The sequence below is a fragment of the Ictidomys tridecemlineatus genome, chromosome 11 (assembly GCF_052094955.1).
Source record: "Ictidomys tridecemlineatus isolate mIctTri1 chromosome 11, mIctTri1.hap1, whole genome shotgun sequence".
Lineage (NCBI taxonomy): Eukaryota > Metazoa > Chordata > Mammalia > Rodentia > Sciuridae > Ictidomys > Ictidomys tridecemlineatus.
In genome coordinates this window covers 132488202-132506656 of record NC_135487.1, presented here as the reverse complement: position 1 = coordinate 132506656, position 18455 = coordinate 132488202, and the positions used below count along the sequence as shown (strand labels likewise).

Below are 18455 nucleotides of genomic sequence, written 5' to 3'. Positions count from 1 at the left end.
AGGAGAAGTCTTTCTTTCTCTGGAGGTGAAGCAATCTTCTAGAAATTTCCTTGGACCTAGTAGGTACATGAATGCTGAATAAACCCACAAACCCTTTGTCCCTTTAGTGAAGTGGAAACCCCAAAGCTCGGAATATCAGAGAAAGCAGTGATCACCATTTCAAGAAAGTAGCAGAAGGAGAGCAGGAAGCCTGTGGAACCACGAGACACACTGAACAGACACCCTCAAAAGGCAGCTCCTCACCTGGGTTACAATGGCATCAAGCCCTGTCTGACCCCAGGCATAGTCCCCAGGGTTGGAGTGCAGCATCCCGCTCCTATACGTGAGATGAGACAGAGAGCATTAGATGAAGCAGCCAGGCTCTGCCTTACACTTCAGAAAAACTGGCAGAGGGATCTGTTTTCTCGCTCAGAGCTTGAGAGTCACTGATCTTCTAGAATCAAGAGGCAAAGAATTTCTCTGCATTTTTGAGGTCAAACGGATTAACTAGAGATAGCCTCTCGTTCTCTACAAATCTTACTTAGCTGAAACCTACAAAGTACAGCTACCTGAAATACTACATGACACCCAGAGCAAGAAGAGAGACTCGTTGCCTGTTGGCCAAGAAAAGTCTGTCTCTTCTCTACCCACGTATATCCAACATAGGACGGAGCTGCTTTCTAAGGAGAGTTTTCCTTCACAGCTGGCTACCATCTACAGCAGACTTCCCTCACCCGAGAAGCTCTCTAGTAGAACAGCAGCCACAGAAGTCTCCCTGAATCACACCCCAGAACAATTACAAGAGACTTGGCAGCACCTTGTTCTTGGTGCTGCTGGCACAGTACCTTGGAAGACAGAGGTCCAGACTCTGATCGAAACCCATTTAAAAGAACTAGAGGCTGGAAAATGGGGTAAGTATGGGGAAGGACCAAGGACCCTCTGAGCAAAGGAATCTTCTGGGTCAGAGAAGTAGCAAATAACTGTCTATATAAGAAGAAATTCCATTTTTAACCCCTACATGTAAGTGTTAAGTGTCACTCTGATACTGAATTATAGCCTTTTGTTTCTTCTGATATTCTTTCTTTGGAAAAGGAAAGTTAATGTTATATTTTCAACTTCAGGAATTCTTATGGAATTAAAGTCTTCCTGTATGGTCTGGAGAGGAAATTCCCAAATCAGACACCAAGCCTGACAAGGATCACTTCATTTCCCTTCTCAACACAACCCTCGGACAGAAAGTAAAAGAAACCAGACATGCCCAGCACCCAGACCCAAGTGTCCTGGGGACCAGGACAACCCTCCTGAGCCTGAACAAAATAATAATAGTAACAACAACAACAGTGATCATAAGAATCGTGATTCAGTTTGGGCTCGGGAGACAAGGGCAGTGTGAGAGCCTTCCGGTCACAACTACATACTCACCAACATAGTTCTTTGTCTCTCTCTGTATAGAACAGAAACCACAGCACCTAAAATGAGGCAACCTCAGCACTGTAAGATAATAATTAGTCACTTACCAAGAAAAAGGGTGTGGGGATCCTGGGATTGCAGAATTTGCAAGGAATCCTGCAAAGATCTGTTGCATTATTCTGTTAAGAGAGAGAAAAAAAAAAAAAGTAGATAAGACAACCGAAGTACTCTATAGATATCCACACACGGACAAATCCAACTGCTTCCCTAACCCACAAGTGGCTTTCCACTGACTATTACAAAAGAGAGCATCAGAAATCAGTCTGCTATCTAGTGGTGTGTGACTTTGCTAATATGGCTATTTTTCTAGACTTCTAACATCTTAACAGATGGACAGATTTTTGTGAATTAGGCTGGAAAGGAAACATGGCGCATTTTTCAAATTATGTTCCTTGGATCTCTGGCACTGGCATGAGGAGGGGTTAAAATGGAAGCTGCACCAGTAGGGTTCTAGACCCAAAAGGGCAGTTTCATTTTTTATGTGTCTTATATACTGGGTTTCTGAATAAGGTATCATCTAAAGATTTTTTGTTTTGTTTTTTTGTTTTGGTAAGTTTGAGAATAATTTTAAAGGCATTTCAGATGACTGTAATACATACAAATATACACATTTGGTACTTGTCATTCTGAACACTTAAGATGGCATATACTGCTGTTTATTTATAGTAATGAGTTGGTCTTTGGTCCCCACAGATATTGGGATGATGCCTTAGTTAAAAAAAAAAAAAAAGGAGAAAGAGGAGGAGGAGGGAAGAGGACGGGGAGGAGGGGGAGGAGGATTGTCTCCCTACATTTCCTGGGGGTTTTTTTGTTTTTTTTTTTTTAAGAGAGAGAGAGAATTTTTTAATATTTATTTTTTAGTTCTCGGCGGACACAACGTCTTTGTTGGTATGTGGTGCTGAGGATCGAACCCGGGCTGCACGCATGCCAGGCGAGCGTGCTACTGCTCGAGCCACATCCCCAGCCCCCCATTTCCTGTTTTGAATGACTGCACTTTTAATTCCCTGGTTCCTACTGTGTTAGGCCAATCCATGTAGCTTTGAAAGTAGCTGTTATTAGACTTTGCTTACTGCTAACATTCAAAGTAACTAATCACACTACTTCCTTTCTAGTTTTGGTTTTGTGTTTTGTGTACTCATTTTTTTGCTGGGGATGGAACCCAGGGGGACTTTGCCAGGGAGCCATATATACCCAGACCTTTTTATTTTTCTACTTTGAGTCAAGAGTCCTACTAAGTTCCCCTGATTGGCCTCAAACTTGTGATCCTCCTGCCTCGGCCTTCTGAGTGGCTAAGATCACAGGTGTGTGCCACCATGCCAGGACAACATTTATATTTTAATTAACAAAACTGCCTAAATAGCCAGTTGCTCCTGGGCTCCATACCCAGTACCGGGGGACAGGGGACTAAGGCCCCCTACCAATAGCCAGAACAAACTTGCCAAAACATGTGTAATACCTAGCGGGTCCTCCAGACGACTGCAGCAATGGCCAACATCTTGATGGTAACCTCAGGAGATCTTGGACCGGAACAACCCAGCTAAACTTCCAAATTCCTGGCCCACTGAATTTGTTAGATAATAAATGCCTGTTTTTTTTTTTTTTTTAATGTAATGACTGTAGTAATCAGTTGATTAAACAGATTAATCATTCTTGAACACAGAACCTCCAGAGGAGCAATGGGTCTTTAAATATACAAGTATCTCCATCAGATGAATTCTCACCCTTACACCCAAACAGACCTAAGCAGTTAAAACCTAAGAAGAATTGGAGCTGAGCTGTGTATTAAGTGAGAAGCCACATACAAACCAAAGAATACGGAGAAGGGGCTGAAAGGACGAAGGCCAGGGCAGGGACATATAAAAGAAGTTGGGGACAAAGCCCATCACATACTAACACTGCCATACCAACAGCTCCAGTCCATTTAAATGCTGACCATTAAACCTGGACCTTGAGATACAGGATGTGGGCACAGTTTACTGTGGTCACAACCCCCTCACCCAAGTTACAGGTCCTTCAGAATAAAATGAATACAGAAACAACTCTATGTCCTTCACCTCATTTTCATAACTGTTTTGCATTTAAATGGATTCCACTTAAAAACCATCTCCTAACAGGTCAGCAAAGCTTTACCCCATCAAAGCCTACACCCCTTGCTGTGATCCACCAGGGAGGTTTTTTAGGCTCACACCTAGGTTATGCCAGGAGAACTTCCCTGCTAGGAGGCAACGCTGGTACAGAAGCGCAGTGCCTCTGGTTTGTTGTCCCAAGTGCGTACAACACGCAGCCCTGCTGTATCAGGTAGACCTGTGCACGGGACAGGAGGGGGCTCATGGGAAGCTTTCCATTTGACTTTTTCTTTAGAGTTCCTTATCTTTATCTGCAGAGATTATTCAATAGTCTCTTTAATTACACTGCATCCTTCTGAGTTCACTCCCAACTATTCTGCTGCACTTCCCTCTGTTCTGTAGATCTGAGCCAAGCTGAGAACAGATGGACAAGAGTACTTCCCAAACAGTGCCCGAGAGACAAATGCTGCCATTACCGTTAATATCGGGATGATAAATTCTTGTGAATGCAACCTTAGGTGGTTTGAAGGGATAACCTGTTGGGAAATAAATTGTCAAAAAACAAAAACAAGAACAAAAACAAAACCTCCACTCTGATGGGGACTGTCATTTGGCCCCATTATTGTAGCTGGCCAATAGAATCTATCATCTCCAAGAGGGCCTGCAGGACACTGAGCCCAAGGGTCCCTTGCCAGGTCACTCAACTCCTTGTGGATTCTCTTCAGAGGCTTGGTGGGAGGCGGTGGCCCTGGGGGTGGGGTGGGGCAAGGGCTAAGGGCAGGAGATGCAGAGTTAGGGAGGCCCCCTGGCTCCCAGGCCTCCAGGCAGTGGGAGGGGGGGGGGAGGAACTGCCTGCCTTCCTGCGGGCTGCCACAAAACGCCTGTTGTTGAGAGCCACTGACCTCTGGGATAATTCGTCCCAGAGCAGCTGATGATCACTACAGATTTTGGTATACAGAAGTAGGTACTGTCACAATGAAAAGCTACGTGGGTCTACCTTTGGCACCCCAGCATGGACAGGAGCTGGAAGGGCTCTGGAGCCTCGGAGGAAGCCAGAGAGCAGGGAGGGAGCTCAGGGCAGGACCTCTGCCTGCATGCCCAAGCTCAGGCTGGCCCGGGTGGGGGAAGGCAGGCAGACATAGTGCAGAGCCGACAGTGAGTGCAGGCATAGCACAACAACAAGGCGGAAGCGAGGTGCTTCTGGGGAGTCGGAGAAAGCTAGGGGAGCCTCAGGGGTCAGCAGAAGGTCTGCCTCCTGAACGGCACGAGGCTCTGCTAAAGGCACTCGCTGTGTTGAAGGTACCCCGTCTTCTCGCAGCTGGCATCAACATATAAGAGGAGAGGGGCAGACTAAAGGAAGGCCAGTTTGAAACAAGTTAGGGCCAGCACAGTTCCAGAGGCCGAGGCAGGAGGATCGCAAGTTCAAAGCCAGCCTCAGCAATGGCAAGGCGCTAAGCAACTCAGTGAGACCTGTCTCTAAATAAAATACCAAATCAGAGGGCCTAGGGCTGGGGCTCAGTGGTGGAGCATTTGCTTGGCATGCGTGAGGCACTGGGTTCATCCTCAGCACCGTGTATAAATAAATGAATAAAATAAAGGTCCATCAACTAAAAAAATACAAAATAGGGCTGGGGATGTGGCTCTGTGGTTGAGGGCCCCTGAGTTCAATCCCCAGTACAAAAAGGAGAGGCGAAGAAGGTAGGTGTATACAATTCTGAGAACTTCCAGTAATAGTGAATGATACTAAAATTGAGAAATGGACTTCAAGCAAAGGTTTAATTCAGGGTACTGCCAAAAAACATGGTTTAAAATGAACTAAGAATGTGGCTTTAAAAATTCCATAAAACCTCAGAAAGATCTAAAATAGTGCCTAGAGAACCGTTTGGTTAAACAACTGGGCTTCTAACACTTTGGGTTAGTTTTACAGGGTGCTGTGACAAATTACCGCAAACTGGGTGGCCTACTCCAAAGGAATTTATTATGGGTTTGGAGGCCCAAATCTGAATCGAGATGTCCCCAGACACTGTTTCCTCTGGAGTCCTGCGGAAGGCTCTGTCCCGAGCCCTCCTGGTCTTGCGCAGCAGCCAGCGCTCCTTGGCATTTCTCGGCCTCAGACCCACAACCCGACCTCGGCCTCCATCTGCACTGGCTTTCTTTCCTGTGTCACCTGTGTCTACGTCCAAACTTCCCTTTTCTTATAAGACCAACAACCACTGGATTGGGGTTCACCCTGATTTCAGTATAATCTTGTTTTGACTTAATTAAATCTTTTTTCTTGGGTGGGGGGAGACACCAGAGATTGAATCCAGGAGCGCTTAACCACCAGCCACATCCCCCGCTCTTTTTAAATTTTGAGACAGGATCTTTGCTAAGTTGCTTGGGGTCTCTCCAAGTTGCTGAAGCTGACTTTGAACTTGTGATCCTCCTGCCTCACCCTCCCAAGATGCTGGGATTACAGGCATGTGCCACCTATCCAGCTTACATCTTTCATGTCACTATTTACAGATAAGGTCACATTCCCAGGCAGGACACATCTTTTCAGGGGAGACGATTCCACCCACACAAGCCCAGTAGAAGCCCAGGGTAGAAAGAGGCTGCCCAGAAGAGATCTGTGGGAGTGGTTTTGCCTCATGGCATGAATCTCAGTAAGATTCACAGTATACTCAAGTTTTTAAAAGAAACACTAAAGGTTTAAACTGAAAGGTGCAGAAACAGCACAAAATAAAAAGAGGTCTTTGGACCCTCAGATTTCTACTTGTAAGCAAGATAAGGAAACTAGGCAATGGCAAATATGAACCACCTTTCACAGAAAAGAAAGGACGACGCAAGGTCCAGAGGGAGGAGTCCAAGCACTCCTCGCCAGGATAAGCAGAGCACTCACCAGGGGCTTGCTGATACTGTTCCAACACCTATCAGGGTTTATATGAGCCGCCACCTCTGTGTTCTCATCTTCCCCTTGCTGGGCAGGAGTCTAATCGCCGTCTATCCACAACGCGGCGTGCTGGAGTAGGGCAGATAACCTGATCCTTTAGTTTATAAGTCTTCACATCAAAAGGAATCGGACTAAGGGAACTACATCCAAGGAGCCTAATGTACATTTGAGCCTGATTAAAAAGGCAACCACCTAGATTTCAAGCTGATGCTGTAAAGGGACAAGATTTTGGGCACATCGTGGCAGGTAAGTGTATTCTGTACACGAGAGAAGTGTAAATAATTTGTGGCCAAAAGGTGGTTTTAAAATGTGTCCACAAATTCTTTAATATTCTTCCCTCTGAGAGGTGGAACTTAAGTTTTCTTCCCCGTAAATGTGGGCTGGACTTAGTGACTGACTTCTCACAGATAAAGTGAGGCCGAAATGACAGTGTATGTGACCCACCAAATTAGGATGTAAAAAGGTACGATTTCTTTCCTTCTTCCTCTCTTTTAAACCACTTAACTCTAAGTCCTAGGGACAGGCACAGGGCCCTCTGGAGAGGCCCATATGGTGAGGAACCGAGGCCTCCTTCCAACAGCCATGTGAGTGCACCACCTTGAAAGCCCGATGCCAGACCCATGTAATACTCAGATGACTGCAGCCACGTGCGGTACGTTACACACAGTATCTTTATTTGTTTTTATGTGGTGCTGAGAATTGAACCCAGCTGCACACATGCGAGGCAAGCACCTTACCACTGCGCCACACCCTCAGCCCCGAGATGTTAATTTCCACTAGGAAAATGAAACCCTTCACTAGAACCACCTAAATAAGCTGCTCCTAAACGCCTGATCCTCAGAAACCGTGAGATAATAAATGTTGTCTTAAGCTACCAAATTCTGGGATAATCTACTACATGGCAAAAAGCAAAAGATAACTAGCCCCCCAATACTTGTTAGTCACAGGAAGAGGAAATTACCATATGCTTCAACAGACCATAAATAAACAGTGGTGATCCAGTTTAAGAAACATCCTAGTTCCCTAGAGCTCTTCAAATGACCCTATACAAATACTTGGAGTTGCCAGAGCTGATTGGCTGATGCCTGCTTGCTTAGATGCTTACTCTCTGGAAGTCAGATGTGGGCTCCAAGTATTCTCAGCAGTAACAGAGATCCTTCAGGGTGGTCCCTAAAACATACGCGTTGTTAGGAGATTGTCTTCGGGTGACGCGTACAGTATTTACACTGAATTTCTTGCTGTTGTAGCTATTTCTTGTTAAAGCTATGTGTGACAGCATGAGTAGAGAAAAGGAAGGCAATATGTTTTAAATTTTAGCAACTCACGGAAGAGAAAAATCAACCCAAAGGGTCTAGGAGGGGAAGTCACATGCTAAAACCAGACAGAGTCTTCATTTAAGTTTCCTCTTACTTCCCTGGTGGTTCTTTTCAGTCTCCTTTGCTTATTCCTCCTTTCCTCCCAAACCTCTAATTTCAGTGGGCGTGAGATAGGAATTTAGGGGTACGAAGAGCCACAAAGAGCACTGAATCTCAAAAGGGGACTGTCCATTAACAGGCAGAATGCAAACTGAACAACCCATAACCAACCCAGCCATATCCTTGCTGGCAGCTTACCAAACAGCTGAAGAAAAACCAACACTGGAACACAAGCGTAAGGCATTTGGAGGAAGTGAGCAGTAGGGTTTAGACCCGCAACACAAGTTCAAAACTGCAAAACCCTGCCCTGACTCCATGGCTAATCTAGTCCCCTAGCTACTACTCGGAATGCTATTCTGTGCTTACCTGCCCTCCCACTCTTTTCCTTTATAATAAGTCTCTGGCCCTGCTACTCTTACCTGACTGGTCCTTACATTCTTTTCTGTGGTGAGCTGAGACCAGGAAGATCAGAATAGAGGTCTCTTCAACTCCTGGAGACTTCCTCAGACTCCTATGGGCTGGCAATTCCAGGGCTCAAGTCTCTGAGCTCTACCAATTTTGATCTTGACTTTGTTGGCAATTTCATACAGCTTTGTGACTTTAAATACCACAACTCCCAAATTCTATTTCCAGACAAGACTGCTTTTCAATATCTCCCCTTGAACATATGATAAAGCACTGAATGAACTGAAATCTCTGCCTCTGAGGTTTGCTCCTTTTGTTGTGCCCTGTGTCAGCTAAGGGTAGTTTCATTTTTCTAGTTGCTCAGGCCAAAAACCTTCACTCTTTCTTGTGTCCCACATCATGTTCAATCAGCAAGTTCTAGCATGCCTCTTGTCAGACTACATCTGGAGTCATGCCACTTTTCATGACTCTAAGCCATCCAACGCCCCTGCAGCCCTGCACTGTGTCAACACAGCAGTTAAGATGACCATTTCCAGACAGAAGCTCATCCTAACTCTCCCATGGAGTAAAAGCCCTTACAATAACCAATCAGGTGGTTCTACACATCCTCGTATCCCCAATCCTATTCCCAGACTTCTCTGAGAGCATCTCCTGATCCGTCCTTCACATTGATCTCTCATTTCCTCATTTTCTTCAGGTCAAACACCTTCTCAGTAAAGCATTGGCTAGGGCTGGGGCTGAATGGCAGAGCGCTTGCCTGGCACATGTGAGGCACTGGGTCCCATCCTCAGCCTCTGCTGACTGTGCTTTTGAATCTTCACCCCCGACACACATTCCCAATGCCCTTCCCAGCCTTTTTATCTGACAGCATGTACTACTGCTGGACACTGGACACTACTGCTGGACACTGTCTTCCTCATTAGGACCTCAGCTTCACAAGAGCAGTCACTTTTTAGTTCTGTTCACTGTTGCATGCTCAACATCTAGAATAGCATCTTGCACATAAGCATACGAAATTTTTTTTTTTTAAGAGAGAGTGAGAGAGAGAGGGGGACAGAGAGAGAGAGAATTTTAACATTTATTTATTTTTTCTTAGTTCTTGGCGGACACAACATCTTCGTTTGTATGTGGTGCTGAGGATCGAACCCGGGCCGCACGCATGCTAGGCGAGCGCGCTACCGCTTGAGCCATAACCCCAGCCCAGCATACGCAATTTTTATTAAATAAATTAAGAAACCTTTAAGGGGGCCCCAATTTGTTATATGATGAAAGATATACAATTATAAAAAAATTATAAAAATTATAAAACAATAAAATGTGTAATATGATCAATCCTATTTCAATTATATAAATGGAGATATCGTGTGTGTGTGTGGGGGGGGGGTGTATGTTTAAAAAGGTCCCCAGCCCTATTTTGTATTTTATTTGGAGACAGGGTCTCACTGAGTTGCTTAGTGCCTCGATGTTGCTGAGGCTGCTTTGATCGTCCTGCCTCAGCCTCCTGAGCTGTAATGCTGGTTTTTTTAATCTTTTTTTCTTTAAAAAATATTATTATTGAAAAGTTTGATCACATATTCAGAGTATAACTTTTTTAAAAATTTGTTTTAATTAGACATACATTGTCTTTTTAATCTTTTGGGGGAAAAAAACCTTAATGTTTTAAAATAAATTTCTAAAAAGTTAACCATGAAGTCAACTCCCAAAATCTAAGTTTGATCAGAATCAGAAAACAATGGTTCCAAAAGCTAGCATTAACTTCAGGAAAACTCATTTTTTAGGCAGGAAACCTTCTTACATGTAGTATCTTACAATGTGATTCAGAGACAGATTATTGCCAAACTCAAAAGTGCTTAGAGAAGGAGGCAACTAAGATGTCAAAAAAATAAATAAATAAATGTCAAAAGATGACAGCTGCGGGACATGTTGGCACACACCTGCAATCCCACCAACTGGGGGTGGAGGGCTCAGGCGGGAAGATTAGAAGTTCAAGGCCAGCCTCACCAACACAGTGAGGCCCTGTCTCAAAAATAAAAAATAAAAAAGAGCTGGGGGAAATAAACCAAAGAAAAACTGAGCATGTAGCTCTATGGCAAAGCATCCTTGGTTTCAATCCTCAGTACCAAAAAAAAAAAAAAAAGCACACACTAAAATAAAGATCAGTTTGAATGTGTAAGTGCAAACTAATCAGCCCTAATGTCTTTCTAGATTGCAGCTATCTATTACCTATCTGGAAAGTATGAACATGTTGGTAATTATCTAATATAGACAAAGGAAAAAAACTAATAAATATAACTATTTTATCATTATAAAAAAATCTTCAAGGTGAAATGAATAATTCCATAGGCTTCATCACAAATTGAATAAATTTTCTCCTAAAAGGCATACAATTTTCTTTGTTGATTCTATATACATCAAACAACCATCTGAATGGTTATTTCTTGTTATATGAGAAATCCAAATATAACATTATGTTAATTAGCAGAAATGAATTTTCTAGTCACTAAAACAGAATATCCCCAGGTGTGAATTAAAAAAATTGTTTTCTGGCACAGGTCAAATTCATTGAAGGTTAGATAAGATGGTCCAGATTGGACAAACTATTAGTTGAAAGCTGCAGATCAGACCACAAGAGATACATTTTAGGTACATTCAAATATCTGCAGAGGCTGGGGTTGTGACTGGGCAGGAGAGTGCTTGCCTAGCATATGCAAGGTGCTGGGTTCCATCCTCAGCACACATAAAAGAGTAAGTAAGTAAGTAAATAAATAAATAAAATGTACTGTGTCCATCTACAACTAAAACATTAAAAAAACAAGTTCTACTGCTGGGCTGGGGGTATAGCTCAGTGGTAGAGTACTTGCCTAGAACACGCGAGTCACTGGGTTAGATCCTCAGTACCATGTTAGAAAAAGGGGAAAAAAGTTGTACTGCTACTCAAATCAACAGGAAAGCTGTTATCAGGAAGAAGCCATAGTAATTTTTTTAAATCTATAAAACATGAAATCATGACATACTTTCAAAATATAGGGTGACATCATAATGACAACTACTATAAAGTGGTAACAGCCACATGAACAATCTGGGCAGACCTGCATGTTGGCAGAGTAATGTGTCCCAAAGATGTGTGATATTTCACTTATACTTCCATGAAAGAAAAGAGAATTAAAACCTTCTAGTTCTGTTTACTGACATATTGGCATGTGTGCCTTGTAAAAAATGTTTCTGAGAAAGGGAAATGCTTAATTCTTTTAAAAGAAAGAGCTGGAAAGACAAATGACACTGTTAAAATTAAAGTAAAAAATACTTATAATCTCACCACATAAAAATATTTTCATTTTTGCATTATCCTGGATCCAATATTTAACTGCCTTTATACCCTTAAGCAATCTGCCTATCCTGTGTCTCAATTTTTCCTACAAAATGGAGATCTTCTGCCCCAGTGCTTTCTCCTAGGGTTGTAATGAAGATTCGACAATCTAACGTCTGTGAAGTACTTAGACTAGGTTCTGGCACATACTCATACCTATTAGTACTAACTCATATGCTTCCTATATTTCTTAAAGACATAGTTACAATTATCCATTCATTCCAAACGAATTAGTTTAATATCTACTATAAAACAGACACTATGCTAGAAACTGAGAATATAGAAATGAGTAAAGCACTACATTAGACCATTAACCCCCAAACAACTAAAAAGTCCGTAACAGATCTAGTCCCCCTCAAAGACGTCAGGCCCAGACGGAATGGCAGGTAACTCATTAAACCTTTAAGAAACCTTCAAGAAATAGATAATTCCTACATTATTTAAACTATTCCTGAGCACAAGAAGACAGTATTCCCAGTTCATTTCATGAAACTTTATCTAATCCTAATACCAAAACTTGATGCTGACAACACAAGAAAATTACAGAACCTCCTTTAGAATAGAAGCAAGAATCTTAAAAAAAAAAAAAAAGGAACAAATCAACTCTAATAAGATACTTTTATAAATACAATTAGAACATTAATGCTCCTTGTCAAAGTAGTTTTTATTTAAAGCTTGCAGTGCTAATATCATAAAATCTATTCAGTAATAAAATGCATTAATTGTTTAAAAAAAGAAAAACTATAAGCCCATTTTGATAGGACTGTAAAGAACATTTGATAGAATCCCTAATAATTAATAATTAAAACCTCCTAAGAAATTAGGAATAAAACTAAGGGTTTCTGTTGGTTTGGTTTGGTTTGGTTTGGTTTGGTTTGGTACCAGGGGTTAAACTCAGGGGCACTTTACCACTGAGTCATGTCTCCAGCCCTTTTCATTTTTTATTTTGACACAGGATCTTGCTAAGTTGCTTAGGATCCTGCTAAATTGCTGAGGCTGGGCTTGAACTCATGATCCTCCTCCCTGATCCCCTGATATTACACACGTGCACCCAGACCTAAATTTTTAAAAATATGGTAGAGCAGATACTAGGAACCCAAAAGCAAGCATGCTTATTAGCAAAGAACACTAAAACACTCTTACTTGAGACAGGAAGACAGCATGCCCGGTGCCTACTATTCGACAACTTGGTGGATTTGTTTTGTTTTTTGTACTGAGGAATAAACGCAGGAGCACTTAATCACTGAGCTACATCCCTAGCCTTTTTTAATTTTTTGAGACAGAGTCTTCCTGAGTTGTTTAAGGGCCTCACTAAGTTGCTGAGGCTGACCTTGAACTTGCAATCTTCCTGCCTCAGACACCTAAACCGCTGGGATTACAGGTGTGTGCACCACACCTGGCAAAAACTGGTTTTGATAGTAAAGTCAATGCAACAGAAAAGAAAAACCAATAAGAGGCATAGAGATGGGAAGGAAAAATATAATTCAAATTTATAGAATATTTATAAACCTAGAAACCCCAAGAAATAATATGAAAACCTTTCATAGTTAATAAGAGAATTTGACTAATTAGCAAAATGATGGGTAACATTAAAAACTAAAATTTTTAGCAATAATCAGTTAAAAACTAAAACTTTACTAAATGACTTAAAAAAAATTCCCGTGACTTCTCCTTGATTTTTTTAAATATTTTTTTTTAGTTGTTGATAGACCTTTATTTTATTTATTTATATGTGATGCTGAGAATCGAACCCAGGAGACATGCTAGGAAAGTGTGCTAACCGCTGAGCCCCAGCCCCAGCCCCTTCTGCTTGATTTTGCAGTAATCCTAAAACTACTCTAAAAAATTAACTCTATTTAAAAACAAACACAGTGAGACACGAACCACAGGCCCCAATAAAAAGTTTCAATACTATTAAAAAGTACCCACTATCCCCAGATTAAATAGATATTCAATGTGCTTCCAACCAAAATCCCAATGGAAAATAAGAATTTTGGAAATCCACTTGGAAAATAAGAATTCATACCCCATTTGAATCAAATGTATGATATGTCAAGAGCATTGTAATGTTTTGAGCAACTAATACAAAAATTTACAAAAATAAAATAAATAAAATCCATTTGGAAAGGTAAACGTAAGAGAAGCATAAAGAAAGTAATGGGAAAAAAGTGAAGGGATCTTTCCCAACGAGGTGACAAATCATCTACAAAACTATAGCAAAGAAATCCATTGTGGTGCATGCACAGCACATGAATAAAGATAACAGAAGATAACCGAGAACATAGAGAGAGATGAGCATAAAAGCACTTATATAATACAGTAGATATTTCAAAGTAGATGAATTATTCAATAAATCATGCTGTAAATAACTGGATACTCTGAGGGCAGATTAGATCCTTAACTAATCAATATATATGAATAATACTCTTTACCCATCAGAGGTGTCACAAATCAGAACTCTCCCTGAAAGCTGATCTGCGGCCCATGCTTGAGGTGAACTTGAAGCCACTTTCACCTCACAACCGAGGGACAGAAGAAAGGCAAAGCAGATGAAAACGACACACTAACTACAATGCTTGTCCCTCTGCACAGTTTCAGTTCCATCAGGGGTCCTCAATATCAGCCCAAGGTAGGGACTTCCAAAGTTCAAGGGATCAGTCTTCCTGATCCCAGTAAATGGGAGGACTCACTCACTAAGCAGGAAAGTGGAGTGCAAATCTGCATAAATGGAGGACGGCCAGGCCCAGCAGAGCTCCGTCCACCATGATAAACTGTGAACATCCTGCCTAGACATCCACCTGGAGGAAAACCACCTCTGATTTATTGACACTAAACCCAACTCCGTCCTACAAAACACCAAGTTTTGCCCATTTGTTCTTCACAGGTGTACAGTCTGCCCTCTATATCCACAGGTTCTAAGGAGTCACCCCACTGCATATTGAAAATGTCTAGGAAAAAAATGCACCTGTACTGAACAGATACATATAACAACTATTTATACAGCACTTACATTGTATTAGTTACTGTAAGTTAGTCTAGAGGTGGTTTAACGTGTATGCAAGGATGCGAATAGGTTATGTGAAAATATGAGACTCAAGCGTCTATATATTTTGGTACCTGCAGAGGTGCTGAAACCAATCCCCCTCAGATACCAAGGGACAACTGTATACTAAATTTTTCAGGAATGCAACTGAAAATCAAGGCAAACTTACACTCCCTCCCACCCCCAGAACTTTCTCAAGAGTTCTTCACCTTTTTGGAAAATCGTAATCCTCTACCAATGTGGCGGAGGAGCTTTCAAGGAATACCACCTATTGTCTGCATTGGTGGCCGTTACATTCTTGATGGCGCTACAGGCAGAGGCAAGCATCTGAATTTTCATTTTCTCTCCCAGAATAGTCACAGCTAAGAATTTACATATTAAAATATTTTCATACACTCTCCCCGATTATATCTCCTTTGGAAAATATAGTATGTACAAATATGTATTTTTTAAAAATTTGTTTTATAGGTTATATTACCAGTAAATTTCAGGTCAGGATAGCAGAGGGCATTATAAGACTTTTGGTATAAAAGGAAGATGTTAGGTCTGATATAACCAAAGAACATGAGTTACATAATCAATACATTCTAATTTTTCTTGAGCTATATTATTAAATTGATTTCTGCTACTTAGAATCAAAAAGGGTTATGACTTACTTATACAACCATAAAAACACCAGATATAAGGAAAATACTGGAATATCCTTTTAAAACACTGGAATAGGTGAACCTTTTTAAGCATAAGAGTATTGAAAGATTTGACACCCTAAAACTTAAAAGCACTTATATATGAAAAGTTTCAAGAACAAAACAAAATACAGAGTGGAAAGAAATTTATATCTGTAACATACATAAAAATATTCATATCTATATCATATGTAGAGAGAGCCCCTAAATAACTTTTTTAAACTCCATAAAAGGAAAATTGGGCAAGACATATTAAGGTGCAATTCACAGAAGAAATATAAACATCTAATAAGTATATGAAAATAAGCTCAATTGAAAAAATCACAAACAAAACAAAAGTAACCATCAAGTTTATCATCATTAGCAACACTTTTGCTGAGGACATATGGGATACTTTCAAATTCCACTGGTGAGATTGCAATAGTTACAGGCTTTTAGGAGGGCAACTTACCAGTGTCAATGTTAAAGGTCATATCATTTGACCCAGCATTGTCTTAAGAATTTCATCACTCTTTCAATGGTGTTTGCAGCCACCATTGTCTCTAATGCCAGCGCTGCTCTAGCTTGCCAAGTTCCAGCTACAGAAAAAGGGCTGGGCCATAAACAGCAGACTTCCCACAATCCACGGGCGATAAAGCCTCCAGGAAACCACTGGCTACAAGAGCTGCTCACAAGAGTGTGCCCTCTGGGAGAGGTAAAGAAACTTCATCGTTACAGGCCTGGTATGGTGGCACTTTGTGAAATGAGACGTTATCACAAGTCAACTGAACTGTAGGGTACACTCCTGTAATTCCAGAGGCTCAGGAGGCTCAGGCAAGAGGATTTCAAGTTCAAAGCCAGCCTCAGCAACTTAGGCCCTAAGCAATTTAGCAGGATCCTGTCTCAAAATGAAAAATACAGAGCTAGGGATGTGGCTCAGTGATTAAGTGACCCTGGGTCCAATCCCTGATAACAAAAAAGAAACAAAGAGAAGTACGCTGAACTTCTGATTTGCGGGCATCCCTTCTAGCACCTGGTGTGAGAAACTGCTCAAGACTTCAAAACAGATCTGCACTTCCAGCACACAGCTCTAGGTGCTTTGCAGGGAGCAAGTGAGGCTTCTCTGGTTGGCCTTTATAAAGACATCAATCTGTGTTCTCTCCATGCCAAACATGTTTCAATTATGCCAAAAGACACCAATTAGCAATATTGCCCAAATGGAGAAAGAAGGTGCTTAGAATTTACTTTGATTTTTAGAAACATTTCATTCTTAAATATATATATATATATTTTTTTTCTCTCTCTTTTTCTTGTTAAAGGTAGTTCTGAATGTTAAAATTTTCCTCCCATAGGGTCAAAAGATATCTAAGTATACGACTGCAAGTGGAAAAATAGTGGACAGAAATCAGGTATTGTCATTTTTCCATTTTCATTTGTGGGTGAATTTTTAATATAAATGTGGGCTGTAAAGCATTAATGCAAGTCAAAATGACTCAATGAACAAGTTTCAGCAGCTCAACTTTATAACAGTTATAAATAAAACTTAAATTTTTCTGGGAAAAAAGAAAAAGTATTTCATCCTACTGAAATGTTACCACAGATATGCAGTCTTAGGTAAGAGAAAGCAGTTGGTGGCAGACCAGCATTAATTTCTTGCACAGGGGCTGGGGATGTGGCTCAAGCGGTAGGGCGCTCGCCTGGCATGCGTGCGGCCTGGGTTCGATCCTCAGTACCACATACAAACAAAGATGTGTCTGCCAAGAACTAAAGAATAAATATATAAAAAAAAAATACCTTGCACAACTTAGAAAATTCGGGCAGAATGTTTGAAGACAAAGGAGAACTACTAAGGAATGAGAAATAGAGTGGTTAAGAATCTAGAGAGGGAATAATCTTGGAAGAAGGAGCCAGCTTCTGTAACCAATTTTGCTGATGCTAGGCAAGAGCAGAAGGCTGAGGATCCTGTGCAAAGCTTCAATGAAGGATCACTATGAGGGAAAAGCAAATTCAGGTCTTTCGCAGACTAAGGAGGCACATAGCAATTTCCCTTTTAGATAAGTTACCAAATCTTGCAGCTATAAAGGGCAGCAAACAAAACATTTAAGTGGAAGTCTTTATTTATTAGAATAAAATGTTATGTACTCTCCTGTGACCAAGATTAGGGTTTACATCCTTTGGAGGAAGGGCTCACAAAATATATAAAAATCTAAACTGAAACTTTTGAAAGCTAAGGGTGAACCCTAAGTAGACTGTTTCAGGGCTGTAACCCAGTCTTGTCTTGGTATAGTTCCTGATAGAATAAAAATAATCTTCCACTATGCTCTATGCCTAGCAAAAAAACCCCTGAACTCTCTCTAGTTTTGAAGGGTTAGTTTTGTTTTTGGTACCTAGGATTGAACTCGGGGGCACTTGAACACTGAACCACATCCCCAGCCCTATTTCGTATTTTATTTAGAGACAAGGTCTCACTGAGTTGCTTAGTACCTCACTGTTGCTGAGGCTGGCTTTGTACTGGAGATCCTCCTGCCTCAGCCTCCAGATCCACTAGGATTACAGGCGTGCGCCACAGCACCAGGCTCTGAACCCTCTCTAGAGAAAAAACGCTGTCTAAAGCTTTCACAGTTTTTATACAAAACTATTCATATTTAACCAAAAATTAATAGACCCACCAAATTATAGGCTCAATGACCCAAAACCAGTAATAAAAGATAAATATAAGAGAAGTAGCCTCAGAGGTGATTCAGATACTGTAGTTACCCCCCAAAAAAGGGCTTTAAATTAACTATAATTAACATGTTAAAAAAGATAGTGAAGTCAGGCATGGTGGTACATGCATAAAATCCCAATGGCTTGGGAGGCTGGGGAAGGAGGATCACAAGTTCAAAGCCAGCCTCAGCAACTTAGCAAGGCCCTATCCCTAAATAAAATATAAAAAAGTGCTAGAGATGTGGTTAAGCATCCCTGGGTTAAATAAAAAATATTGTATCTGAATAATGAATTTATTAGATGTATATAGCAGCAGATTAGACACAAGAGAAGATAGGATTAATGAAAATCAAGGTGGATCAACAGAAAAATATCCAAATTGACGTATGAAGAGAAGAGGATGGAAA

General features: G+C 41.1%; 1 protein-coding gene across 2 annotated transcripts in view; it reads right to left on the bottom strand.

Annotated features, from left to right (window-relative positions):
* Rnf115 (ring finger protein 115) overlaps nt 1-18455 on the bottom strand; it is a 91303-nt gene that overhangs the window by 5212 nt on the left and 67636 nt on the right. For both annotated transcript variants that reach the window (XM_078027679.1, XM_078027680.1), the window contains 2 exons: nt 1497-1568; nt 244-316 (listed from right to left, as the gene is read on the bottom strand). In XM_078027679.1, coding sequence (XP_077883805.1) covers nt 244-316; nt 1497-1568 — 145 coding nt within the window. The remainder of the gene's footprint in view (nt 1-243; nt 317-1496; nt 1569-18455) is intronic.